The sequence below is a fragment of the Meleagris gallopavo genome, chromosome 3 (genome assembly GCF_905368555.1).
Source record: "Meleagris gallopavo chromosome 3, MGAL_WU_HG_1.1, whole genome shotgun sequence".
NCBI classification, from domain to species: domain Eukaryota; kingdom Metazoa; phylum Chordata; class Aves; order Galliformes; family Phasianidae; genus Meleagris; species Meleagris gallopavo.
In genome coordinates, this window is record NC_139406.1 from 2,486,910 (window position 1) to 2,499,928 (window position 13,019).

The following is a 13,019-nucleotide window of genomic DNA, read 5'->3' on the forward strand; positions in this document are numbered from 1 at the left end:
TGAGAGGGATGTTATGTGGGATACCATGTCAAAGGTCTTACTGAAGTCCAGACAGATGATATATGTGGTTCTTCCCTTGTCCATTGATGGAGTGACACTATCATAAAAGGCTATTAAGTCGGTTAGGCAGGATTTGCTCTTGATGGAGTCATGCTTGTTCTCCTGTATCACCTCTCTGCCTTCTATGTATTTCCAGGAGGATCTGCTCCATGATCTTTCCCAGCACAAAGATGAGACTGAAGGTCAGTAGTTCCTGAGGTCATTCTTTTTACCCTTATTAAAAATAGGTGTGATGTTGCCTTTGTTCCAATCACCAGAGACTTCACTTGACTGCTGTGCCTTGTCAAATATCATTGAGAGTGGCTTGGTGACTACATCTGTTAATTCCTTCAGGACTCTGGGTTACATCTCATTGGGACCCATAGACTTGTGGATGTTCAGGTTCCTCAGGTACTTGCAAAGCTGATCTTCACTTACAGGTTTGAAGCTTCCCTGATCCCCTTCTAGCAAAAGTTTGAGGGCTGTGTGAATAGCACTCTCTAGTGAAGACCAAAACAAAAACTCATTAAGTACCTTAGCCTTCTCCTTGTCTGTTGTTACCAGATTGCCTGTGTCACTCACTAGGGGGAAGTACACCCTCCTGGACTTTCCTTATAGGCACCTCTGCCAGAAAAGAAGCATTTCTTCTTCTTGGCATCCCTTGACAAGTTTAGTTCAAGCTGGGTCTTGGCTTTCCTGGCCCCACCCCTACACAATCTAGCAGCTTCATTACACTTTTCCCACAGTACCTGTCCCTGTTTCCACTGCCCCTATGCATTTTCTTCTTGCTCTGCAGTTTGACCATAGGTCTTAATTCAGCCACACCAGTCTCTCACTTTCTTTTTCTAACTTGCTACACCTGGGGGTAGAGAGCTCTTGCATGCTGAGAAAAGTTCCCTTAAAGATCTGACAGCTCTCTTCTCCACCCTTATCCATGAGGACAGTTTCCCAGGTTGTTTTGTTGACTAACTCCCTGAAGAGCTGGAAGTTAGCTTTCCTGAAACTTATCATCCTGATTTTACTCTTTGCCTGTATCATATCCCTCAGGAGCATGAAATCGACTATAACATGGTCACTAAAGGCAAGGCAGCCTCCAGTCCTGATGTCACCAATCATTTCATTTGCTTTGGTGAACGACAGGTCCAGTATTGCATCTCCCCTCGTGGGGCTGTTTATTATTTGGCTCAGAAAGTTATTCTCAGTGCATTCCAGTAGCCTACTGGATTGCTTATAGCTTGCCATGCTGATATCTGGGTGGTTTTTCCCCATTGCCTTCTCCTATTGCTTCAGCAGTCACTGCCTCATCATAAGAGTTTGCACATGCTGCAGTGTTGCCAGCATCTCATAAGGCAGTAGATCCTTCAAGGCCCTTGCTAACACCTGTCCCTCAAATTTAGCTATGCCATCCCACACCTTATCAGTATCCCTCCCACCCCACCTTTATCCCTCTCGCTAGCTTTTCCCCAAGGATTCCTCTCCCCCTTTGAGAAAGACAAACCCCATCTAGTGCCCCCATCAGTTCCTGGTAGACCATTTGGTTGTTGAGGAAGTTTTGGGTTTTTTTTTTGTGATACCAGCCAGGGGGGCAGGTCCTTAAAGATAACATCCTTTTATTTATTTTTATGTCCTTACCCAGTGCATTATGCAGAGAAGAAAAGATGAACTGTGCTTAAACCTTCAGCTGTTGTCCCAAGACCCTGAAGTTCCTTTTGATAGGCCTTGACCCAGATGTAGCTGCTTATCTCTCCCTATATGGAAAAGCAGTAAGGGGTTGTGGTCTGGTCGTACCAGGCTAGGTCATTTCCTGGTGGCATCCCTCACTCAAGCCCCAGTAAGACAGCAGACTTCTGTAAGAGGATCTGCTCAACATATCAGTTGAAGGCAATTCCTCCCTACGGGTAACTCAACAAACTAACACCTCTTTCTTCAGTGACGTAGTCTTGATGTTTGGGAAAGGCTTTTCCTTGTTTGGTTTGTCTAGTCTGAGCTATTCTTACTCACAGATGGGCCTTCCACATCCAATGCCTCATACATGTTGTAGAGAGGCACCTGGGGGTTGGTAGAGCAGGCAAGGATTTTCTTTTGTTTCTTTGAGTACAAACTTGCTTCCATCCTCTCCTTTCCTTTGTGTTCTTGCTTCCAGCCTGACAATTTCTTTCCCTCAACCAGATGGGATATAGGCTGCCTTTGGTCTTGTAGTGTTTTTTTTTTTTTTTTCTTTGAAATAACCCGTTTCTGCATGGGTAGTTTCCCTACTCCTTCTTTTTGTCTCCCATGATACTTTTTAACTATGTATTTCATCCTGTAGCCTAGCCACAAGGCAAAGTAGATAATCTACCTCCTCACATTTTATACAGCTATTTTGTCTGCTGCTCTGCCATGCCGGTGAAAGGCTCATGTACTCTATCCTGTAGACAGCTGGAGGTCTGGACAGCTACATAGGTGGCTCCTAATTCAGTCAGGGTTGCAGTACCCTTCCTGGCAGAGACAGATGTGACATTCCTTTGGGTGGATAACAGGACTAACTCTTTGACCTTGGAGGATGGTAATCCTGCACTTAGAGTGTGACAACTCTGTACTCTGAGAGTGATGATCATCTAATGAACATCTGATGATGAGGTTTAATAAGAGCAAGTGTAGAATCCTGCATCTAGGGAGGAATAATTGCATGCACCGGTACAGTTTGGGGGATGAGCTGCTGGAGAGGAGCTCTGCAGGGAGGGACCTGGGCGTCCTGGTGGACGACAGGTTGGCCATGAGCCAGCAGTGTGCCCTCGTGGCCAAAAAGGCCAATGGCATTCTGGGGTACATTAAGAAGAGCGTGTCCAGCAGGTCAAGGGAGGTGATCCTCCCCCTCTACTCTGCCCTGGTAAGGCCTCATCTGGAGTACTGTGCCCAGTTCTGGGCTCCCCAGTACAAAAAAGACAGGGATCTCTTGGAAAGAATCCAGCGGAGGGCCACAAAGATGGTGAAGGGCCTGGAGCATCTCCCCTATGAAGAAAGATTGAGTGAACTGGGTCTGTTTAGCCTTGAGAAAAGACGACTGAGAGGAGACCTGATGCAAGTCTATAAATATGTAAGGTGTGGGGGCAGAGTGGTGTGGCCAGACTTTTTTCAGCAGTGTGTGGAGATAGGATGAGGGGAAACGGACATAAGCTGCAGCATAGGAAGTTTCGCACAAGAACTTCTTTACGGTGAGGGTGACAGAGCACTGGAACAGGCTGCCCAGGGAGGTTGTGGAGTCTCCTTCTCTGGAGATATTCAAGACCCGTCTGGACACCTACTTGCGTGACCTGATGTAGGGAACCTGCTTTGGCAGGGGGGTTGGACTCGATGATCTCTAGAGGTCCCTTCCAACCCCTACGATTCTGTCATTCTGTGATTCTGTGATTCTCTCTAGCATGCGGGGTACTCTCTGCTCACCTGCCCTGTGTGAACTGCCCACGCAAACTGCTGTGCCACTGTCTTCTGTCTGTCCACGTCCTTTTCCAGTCGCTCCCTAGTGGCAGGTTTAATACCTGCTGGGGGGTTCGGCTCCTGTCACCTCCTGGCTCTCCCCACATCGTGTCAGTGCCTCTGCACCTCAGAATCTGTGCCCTCCCTTCCTAATAGCATTTTTGCTATGGTTTTATCATTCTGTGAAGGCTTCCCTGGTGCGAACTTCTGCTATGAAGCTGATCCACCCAAAGTCTTTGCTAAAATGGTTGAAACAGCACTTTTTGTGGCTTTTTTAAAGCTGCTGCTGTCACGGTGATTTTTTTCCCTAATACAGCATTTTGCTTTTGATTGAATCTAACCTGCAGGATATTAAACTTAGACATTTGAATGCTTTGTTTGTTTGTTTGTTTGCTGCTATTTTTACTTAACATGGTTTTTTGTTATGGCCAAACGCCACTTTGTCTGTTCTCACCAGTTCTTTGTATTCTCTCTCATTTCTCTGACCATCAGGGCAGACGAGGAATGCATAGAACTGTAGAATGGCTTGGACTGAAAGACTTCTTAAAGCCCACGCAATTTCATCACTCCTGCCATTAGCAGGAGTATCTCCCACTAAACCACGTTTCCCAGGGTTCTATCCAATCTCGCCTTGTATACCTGCAGGGATGGGATACGCACAGCTTCTCTGGGCAGCCTGTGCCAGTTCCCCATTATGTACAAGTAAAAAAAAAATAATAAAAAAAAATCAACAAGTCCTCAATGAAAAACTTTTTTTTCAGTAATAGTGATAGCCCATTGTTAAATCTGAACCGAACCAGAGAGCGCTGAGATGTAAAATGGACACAACACCTGAAATTGTGAGGGAAGGGGGGGGCAGCTTTGCTAGCTGAAGAATCAATACCACGTGTAGAATAAGCCTGATGTGCCAATAGCTGCTAATGCCTTGTACTTGGATATATACCTGCTGAGTCTGAAATGTAACTTCAAAACAAATCATTTACAAAGCAAATATTTCTGTAGACGAGGAGGTTAGATAAACTTTCTCAGCAGCAAACATTTACAAGTATATAAGCTGCAGGCTATAGAGGTAACTGTATTTTGCTTTGCTTTCTTTTGAACTGGTATAAATCATAAATAAGTCAGTTGTCTTCAGTAGGACACCTTCATTTCTGTTGTAGCACTTTAAAGCTAAAGACAGTGTTTAAACTGCAGTATCTCAAGAGTAGCCATTCTGACTCCAGGACCCATCTACACTGTACATAGGAGGATTTTTGACACTGTAGAGCAAACAAAGGCAATGACAGAGCCTTTATTTGAGAAATAGGTGTTATAGGAAAAGATATCCAAGAGGAAATAACTCACCCCTCCAGGTAACAGTTTGGAGAAAAGAATGAGCTGAGGAATATGACCCTCCCTCATTCCTACCATCGGGCTGCAGCAGAGAAGGGCCAGGGGAGAAGGGGACCCACGCAGAGTCAGATGGCATGGGAAGTATCATGGAGTCAGAAGGGGTGGCTCTAAACCCCCCTGCTGGCTCCAGGCACTCATGTACTCATGTAGCTCACCCATTAGTTCAGGCTGAGACCTTGGAATTCTACTACAGACACCCTTTCTTTTCTGGTTATATTTCATGATATAAAGTGGAAAACAATATTTTTGGCATCTGAATGCATTACAAGAAAGAAGTTAGGTTGCTTCATTTCACCCTCCCTATTTCTTTCCTAGTGTATACCTCTGCTTACCTTTGAGCTACAGAATGCAGTTCTCTTACACTCTAATAAGGAATATAGTCTCTATCAAATTCTAGGCATATGTAAAGGCTGTACTTCAAATCTTGGCATGTAAATATTACATCAACATGAACAATTTATACTCCAAATTTTTGATAAGCTAATGACAGGTCAGATAATATATGTGCTTATCTGTACACACACAAAAAAAGTCTTCAGTAACATACAGCAAATCACAGAAAAGTTGCCAAGTACTTTGTGGTTAGTTATGCTTTATTGCTCAGTTGACATCTTGAGAATAAATTGTTTTATTCTGTATCAGTAGGAAACTTTTCCAAGTGCCTATTCAAAGTCTTTTTTTCTTGGGGGAAGAAGTTAAAAGCTACAAGAAGGTCTCTGTTTATGGTTATGTTTTTTTTTTTTTTAATTGCTTTTTGTTTACTTTGAGATTGTGCAAGTATTTTTTGTGGTTATGTTCTAGGATCATTCGCAAATGTACAAGTGCAGGTTCAGATCTCAACACTTCTCATCTACTGTTTGTGTTTTCGTAGTGTCATTCGAAATCCAGGGAGAAAACTCCCTAGCTCCGGTGTGCTGTTAGAAAGCGGCATTCCTTTATTCCTCATGATATGTACCAGGTGATTTGACCAGCAAGCACACCTGTCAGAGCTCAGGTTCTACATTTGAACAATCAAGACATGCATATGCAGTACACTGATATATATATTCATTCTTTTTCAAGAACTCATAGATATAAGCTAATGTTCCTTTGGGCATGCTACGTGATATTTTCTTAGTGGAAGTACAACTTTCTTAGTGGAAGAATTCTGTGGTTTGGTGATTTTTTGTTGTCAGTATTCCACATGAGAACATCATGGGAACCAGAGGGAGTTAAAGAATCACAGAATCACACAGAATCACAGAATTGTAGGGGTTGGAAGGGACCTCTAGAGATCATCGAGACCAACCCCCCTGCCAAAGCAGGTTCCCTACACCAGGTCGCACAGGTAGGCGTCCAGGCGAGACTTGAATATCTCCAGAGAAGGAGACTCCACAACCTCCCTGGGCAGCCTGTTCCAGTGCTCCGTCACCTCACCGTGAAGAAGTTCTTACGCACATTCGTGCGAAACTTCCTATGCTGCAGCTGATGTCCGTTTCCCCTCGTCCTGTCTCCACGTACCACTGAAAAGAGACTGGCCTCACCACTATGGCCGCCACACCTCAGATATTTATAAACCTGGATCAGGTCCCCTCTCAGTCTTCTTTTCTCAAGGCTAAACAGACCCAGTTCACTTAGCCTTTCTTCATAGGGGAGATGCTCCAGGCCCTTCACCATCTTTGTGGCCCTCCGCTGGACTCTTTCCAAGAGATCCCTGTCTTTTTTGTACTGGGGAGCCCAGAACTGGACACAGTACTCCAGATGAGGCCTTACCAGGGCAGAGTAGAGGGGGAGGATCACCTCCCTCGACCTGCTGGACACGCTCTTTTTAATGCACTCCAAAATGCCATTGGCCTTTTTGGCCACCAGGGCACACTGCTGGCTCATGGCCAACCTGTCGTCCACCAGGACGCCCAGGTCCCTCTGTGCAGAGCTCCTCTCCAGCAGCTCATCCCCCAGCCAGTATTGGTGCATGCAATTATTCCTCCCTAGGTGTAAGACCCTACACTTGCTTTTGTTGAACCTCATCCGGTTTCTTACTGCCCAGCTCTCCAGCCTGTCCAGGTCTCGCTGAATGGCAGCACAGCCTTCAGGCGTGTCAGGCAATCCTCCCAACTTCGTATCATCAGCAAACTTGCTGAGGGTGGCCACTATCCCCTCATCAAGGTCATTGATGAAGATGTTGAACAAGACCGGACCCAGCACAGACCCCTGGGGGACACCACTGGTCACAGGTCTCCAGCCAGACTCTGCACCATCAACGACGACCCTCTGCGCTCTGCCAGTCAGCCAGTTCTCAACCCACCTCACTGTCCACTCATCTATCCCACACTTCCTCAGTTTTGTTATAAGGATGTTGTGGCAGACAGTATCAAATGCCTTTCTAAAATCAAGGTAGATTACATCTACCGCTCTTCCCCCATCCACCCAGCACATGACAGCATCATAGAAGGCCACCAAGTTGGTCAAGCACGACCTCCCCTTGGTGAACCCATGCTGACTACTCCTTTTCTCCCAGTTGTCTGGAGATGGTATCCAGCACAAGCTGTTCCATCACCTTTGCAGGGACAGAGGTGAGGCTGACAGGCCTATAATTACCCGGATCTTCCTTCTTGCCCTTTTTGAAGACCGGAGTGACATTGGCTATCCTCCAGTCTTCAGGGACCTCCCCTGTTATCAAGACCTCTCAAAAATGATGGAGAGCGGTTCGGCAATGACCTCCGCCAGCTCTCTCAGCACACGTGGATGCACCCCATCAGGTCCCATGGACTTGTGGACCTTAGTACTGCCTAGGCACTCACGCACGTCCTCTTTCCTGACTAAAGGGAAGTCTCCCATTCCCCAGACCCTCTCCCTAACCTCCAGGGTGTGGGATTCCTGCGGGAGAGCCTTTTCACTGAAGACGGAAGTAAAGAAGGCATTCAGCATCTCTGCCTTCTCAGCATCCCCCGTTACCAGAACCCCCCCCTCACTTAGTAAGGGGCCCACATTCTCCCTAGTTTTCCTTTTGCTGTTAACATACTTGAAGAAGCCTTTTTTATTATCCTTTATCACTTTAGCCAGATTCAATTCCAGATGGGCTTTAGCCTTCCTCGTTGCATCCCTGCAGGCCCTGACTACGTTCCTATATTCTTCCCAAGTGGTCAGACCCTTTTTCCACATTTCATGGACCTTCTTCTTTCCTTTGAGCTTGCGCATGAGCTCCTTGCTCATCCACAAAGGTCTCCTGCCACCTTTTCCCGATTTCTTGCTCACAGGGACGCACCGATCCTGAGCTTGGAAGAAGAGCTGTTTAAATGCTGACCAGCTCTCAGAGGCCCCCTTACCTTCTAACACCCGAGCCCACGGGATAGCTCCAAGTAGGTCCCGGGTCCAGGGTAGCAATCCTACTTACTGCTTTGCTTCTTCCACTCAGGATCTTGAACTCCACCATCACTACAACCCAAACTGCCCCCAGCCTTTACTTCCTTAATAAGTCCATCCCTGTTGGTGAGAATAAGGTCCAGTAACACCCCTCCCCGCGTCGGTTCCTCCACCACCTGCATCAGAAAGTTGTCTTCAGTGCACTGCAAGAACCGTCTGGACCATGCATGCCTGGCCATGTTGGTCATCCAGCAAATATCTGGATAATTGAAGTCCCCCATAAGCACCAGTGCCTGGGAACGCGACGCTACATCCAGTTGCTTTTGGAAGGCCTCATCAGCCTCCTCATCCTGATCAGGGGGCCTGTAGTACACCCCCACAACAGTGTCACCCTTACCAGCCTGCCCCTTGATTCTCACCCAGAAGCTCTCCACTGCTACATCACTCTCCCCCAAGTGAAGTTCAATACATTCTAGCTGCTCTCTCATATAAAGAGCAACTCCACCACCCCGCCTAGCCAGCCGATCTTTCCTAAAAAGCACATAGCCCTCCATGACAACATTCCAGTCATGCGAGCTGTCCCACCACGTCTCTGTGATCGCAATGAGATCATGACCTCGCGACCGCATGCAGAACTCCAGCTCTTCCTGTTTATTCCCCATGCTACGCGCATTAGTATACAGGCACTTAAGAGAAGCAGCATCCCCCCACCCCTCTCCAAGCCTTTGAACTCCACTGTCTCCACCGATCAAGTTGTCTTATGGGCATTTTGAGTATTCTGATGGGAGGGGAGGGCGGCATTCCCGGAGGACCTGGCGGGCAGAGGAAGATAGATGGAGCTCTGGACCTGATGCCAGAACACTTCTCCCTCTGCCGCCACTTAGCCAGCTGTTTGCTGTGGAGCAGGGCAGGTGCTTTCCTCACACTTTGGGTACTCTTGTCTCTCTCGTTTTGTTTGATTTGGTTAAATTTAGTAAATTACCGTTCCTCCTCAGATCGTTGCCATTGTGTTTTCTCTTTGTTAAAACTGCTAGCTCTCTGCCCTTCCCCCTCTCCCAGAGCTTGCCTCAGCTCATGCCTTGCCGCGGCCGGGTAGGGTGGCAAACTGTTTGTACCCCTACCTTTTTTTTTTTTTTCTTCACTCTTTTGTCTCTCTATTTTTTATTTTTTTATTTTTTTCAGGGCCTTTGCCCCTCTGTCACAGACTTACATCTAGGGATAACCTCGTGACAAAGAAAAACAGCGATTTCACAAGAAGGTTATAAGTTCAATAAAGGCCTATACTACACATAGAAAATACTGGAAACTTCTACTGCAAAAACACAATCTACCTCTCACAATCTCTCCACATCTGCTCGTGGATGCATGCTATTGCAAGGCAGGACTAGTGAGAAATATCAGTTTTAGTAAGCATTTATGATTTGGATGGTCTTGGTACCACAAGGCAAGCTGGTGAGGTTTGGCAGGTCATTAATTCTATCAGAGGTAGACTGACTTGGGAGAGTTTTATAGCAGAAGTGCACTCAATATGGTTAAAGACGCAGCTGGCGCAGGAAGCATCTCAAGAAAACATTAATCCTGTTTTCCTGGAGCAGCTGAATTGGTTTCTCGGAAGAAAACACTTCTGAACCCATCTCTAACCGTGATCTGAAGAGCTGATCAACAAATAGTTATTACCTGTTGATTACTGAGGAGAAAGCATATGAATATTGCTTTAGGTTCTTACTGCAAGTTACTTAGTTTTTTCCAAGGCATAGTGCCCATTTTGTTCTGTCACTTTTTTTTTTTCTTCTTCTTCTCTTGGATCCTTGGGTTACATGAAGAGAGAGTAATTTAGTGTGCTAGATATAGCTTACATTATTTTAGATTTTAATGTAATAACTGTTGAAACATAGCACACAGAATCACAGAATTGCTCAGGTTAGAAAAGACCTTAAAGATCATTGAGTCCAACCACAACTCAACCATACTACTCTAACAACTCACTGCTAAATCATGTCCCTGAGCACCACATCCAAACAGTTTTTAAACATGCTCAGGGGTAGTGACTCAACCACCTCCCTGGGGAGCCTATTCCAGTGCTTAATAACCCTTTCTGTAAAGAAGTGTTTCCTGATATTGAACCTAAACTTACCCTGACGCAACTTGAGGCCATTTCCCCTTGTCCTGTCACCAGTGAGAAGAGTCCAACTCCGCTCTTGCTCCAATCACCTTTCAGGTACTGGAAGAGAGCAATAAGGTCTCCCCTCAGCCTCCTTTTCCCCAGACTAAACAGCCCCAGTTCCTTTAATCATTCCTCATATGGCATATTCTCCAAGCCCTTCACAAGCCTTTCTTTGGACCTGCTCCAGCAGCTCAATGTCCTTTCTGTACTGAGGTGCCCAAAACCGAACACAAGGTGGGGCCTCACCAGTGCCGAGTACAGGGGCAGGATTACTTCCCTAGTCCTGTAATGTAAGCTCTTACAGGAAAGAAAAAGAAAGCTGTTCGATTTTTGTTCACTTAATTTATGTCTCTCCTCAAGATTTAGCTCAGTACTGCATAGCAAATAAGATGACTAAAAATGAAGCTGATTAACCCAAGAGTTAATAACTTGTCAGTCATTATAACACTCCTACTATAAAACTCTCCCAAATCAGTCTACATCTGATAGAATTAATGACCTGCCAAACCTCACCAGGTCGTAGCATCAAGACCTAGTCAGTAAACTACAGGTGAAGGGAGAGAGAAAAGCAGGTGCTAGGATAGTGATGTGAACTCAGAGAGTTTTGAAAGGTCAATTTATAGTAGGAACTATGACATTCATTTTGTCAGAGAGGACTTTTGAGATTGACTGCCTGAAATCATGTGCTGAATTAGTACCGCAGGCACTAGAATTAATTAATGGATTCACATATGTAACTCAGGGTCTATCTCCGTTAAACCAATTGTAAGTATACAGAGTGTCTCGCTCCAGTTTATAGGAGGGAGATAAGGTTCTTTTAATATTTGTATACCCAGCGTGAGATTAAGAAACAACAGTTCATATGTTAGTCCAACCAGTTTATTATAAATCTTAATCAGGGAGACGGAGAAGGGAAGGAGGGTGATAGAAAAAGATAGGAAAGAAGCAAGAATTGCATAAAGCGGGGATAGTCACCACCAGGATCCATCAGCGGTCCTGTTGCACGCCATTCCGATGGTCCAAGGCAAAAGCAGCAGGGGGAGAGCAGCAGCAGCATGGCCGGCCTTGGGCAGCTAGCGGGTACCAGGAGGAAGTCGCAGAGCCAATCCGGGAGGAAACAGCAGGACTCAGGTAGCAGGCCCAGGAGAGTCTGTCAGCAGGCAGGAATTCCATAGTGAGGAATCTGATGGCAGACACCTTTGTTCTTCTTCAGCGTCGTGGTAGAGCACAGAGCAAGTCCAGGAGAGAGAGATAGGTGTGAGGCTTCTCATGGCAGAAACCTCTTCTTCATGAGAAATCTGTTGCCAGAAAAACCTAAACCTCATGGTTTTTGATTCCTCTTTTATCCTACTTGTTCTCCTGCCAACCTGACGTCCCTGGGTGCTTGAGCAAGAGTCATGTGCAGCACTCCCTGAGGTGGCCATCATCCTGAGATAAGTCCACACAAAAGACCTCTTCATGGCCATTAAACTGCAGCTTATCTCTCTCTCCTTGCCCCTGGCCTTGTGCATCTATGTCAAAGGATTTCTCAACCCTTGCCCAGGACTTGTCCATCAAAGTTCTCCAGAGAAAAGATTTCACAACCTTTGCCCAGGACTTGCCTGGATTTGTTATCTGTGTCCCCAGCAAGTTTTGAGACAATGAAAATTAAATAATCTCTTACACAGAGCAACCATCTGATCTGAATTAGAGCTTCTTGCTTCTGTACTGCTGTGCTCTGCTGAAAAAAAAGAATGTTTTCACTAGAAATGATGTACTTGCTTCAAACATTTATATTAACCAGAGTACTTGCATGGGGATTAAGCCTGGTCTGTTTTACAGAGACATACGTTTAAATGCAAACGGGGAAGGAGTCATTTTGGGATTACTTCATCAAAAGGGATTGCTGTGCAAGCCCTTAACTTAAATCTTTACATCTTCCGCTGAGACTGTGTCCTTTGTGTGCTTCTGATGCAGCAATGGGAGAAGTACTTCACTGCCTTACCCTCCCCAAGCAGACTCACTACTGATGCAGTCAGAGCAGTATACACCTTTATGCTTCCTGTTGTGCTCTAGATAAGATTAGCTTTTTAGTCCCAATTGTTGGCTGAGCTGACCTGACTAATGTTTTTATTGGAAGGAATTAAGGGGCAGACAATGCAAAGACCTGCTGTGCCAAGCAGGTGAAATGGAGAGTTTGATTTGAGACACACCTGTAGTTGAACAGAGACAGATGTCTGTGAAGTTCAGACCAAATGTCAGGGTCAGCGACTACTCAGAATCTGGAACAGTTGAATTTGCATTTCCTATTCATTTTCAGGTTGTGATCAACACAAAAATATTCACATACCAGGTTGAGTTAGCTTAAGTCATTCCCTATTAAATCACAGCATTTCTACCAAGCTGCTTTGATTGAGCTTCTGTCTGCATGCAGGAGGTGTGCCCCAGGTGAGCAAGTTGTTGCAGTCGTGATTCATCAGTCTCATTCAAATAAAGATAAGTAAATTGGAAAAGTGGTACTATGCAATTTTTGTCTTCTTTTTTCTACCTCTCCACATTCACATTTGTCATGATTTTATGATTTTTTGTTATTGGTATTCCACATCATAACATCACATAGTGCACTAGGAGTTAAAGTGTTAATGCT

The 13,019-nt window shown here is 45.6% G+C and overlaps 1 protein-coding gene and 1 pseudogene across 20 annotated transcripts in view; both read left to right on the forward strand.

The window, feature by feature from the left end:
* The window catches only part of TPK1 (thiamin pyrophosphokinase 1), a 269,647-nt gene that overhangs the window by 207,724 nt on the left and 48,904 nt on the right, over nt 1-13,019 (forward strand). Inside the window, exons 7-8 of one of the 20 annotated variants that reach the window (XM_085220029.1) lie at nt 197-242; nt 9,412-13,017. The exons of 15 other annotated variants lie outside the window; for them this stretch is intronic. In XM_085220029.1, the coding sequence (XP_085076155.1) occupies nt 197-242; nt 9,412-9,494 (129 nt within the window). In that variant the 3' untranslated portion in view covers nt 9,495-13,017. Of the gene's footprint in view, nt 1-196; nt 243-3,987; nt 6,129-9,411; nt 13,018-13,019 lie in introns of those variants that run through there. 4 more of the 20 variants (XM_085220023.1, XM_085220025.1, XM_085220028.1 and 1 more) reach the window with 4 other exon arrangements.
* LOC146544568 (uncharacterized) lies at nt 251-3,980 on the forward strand (annotated as a pseudogene).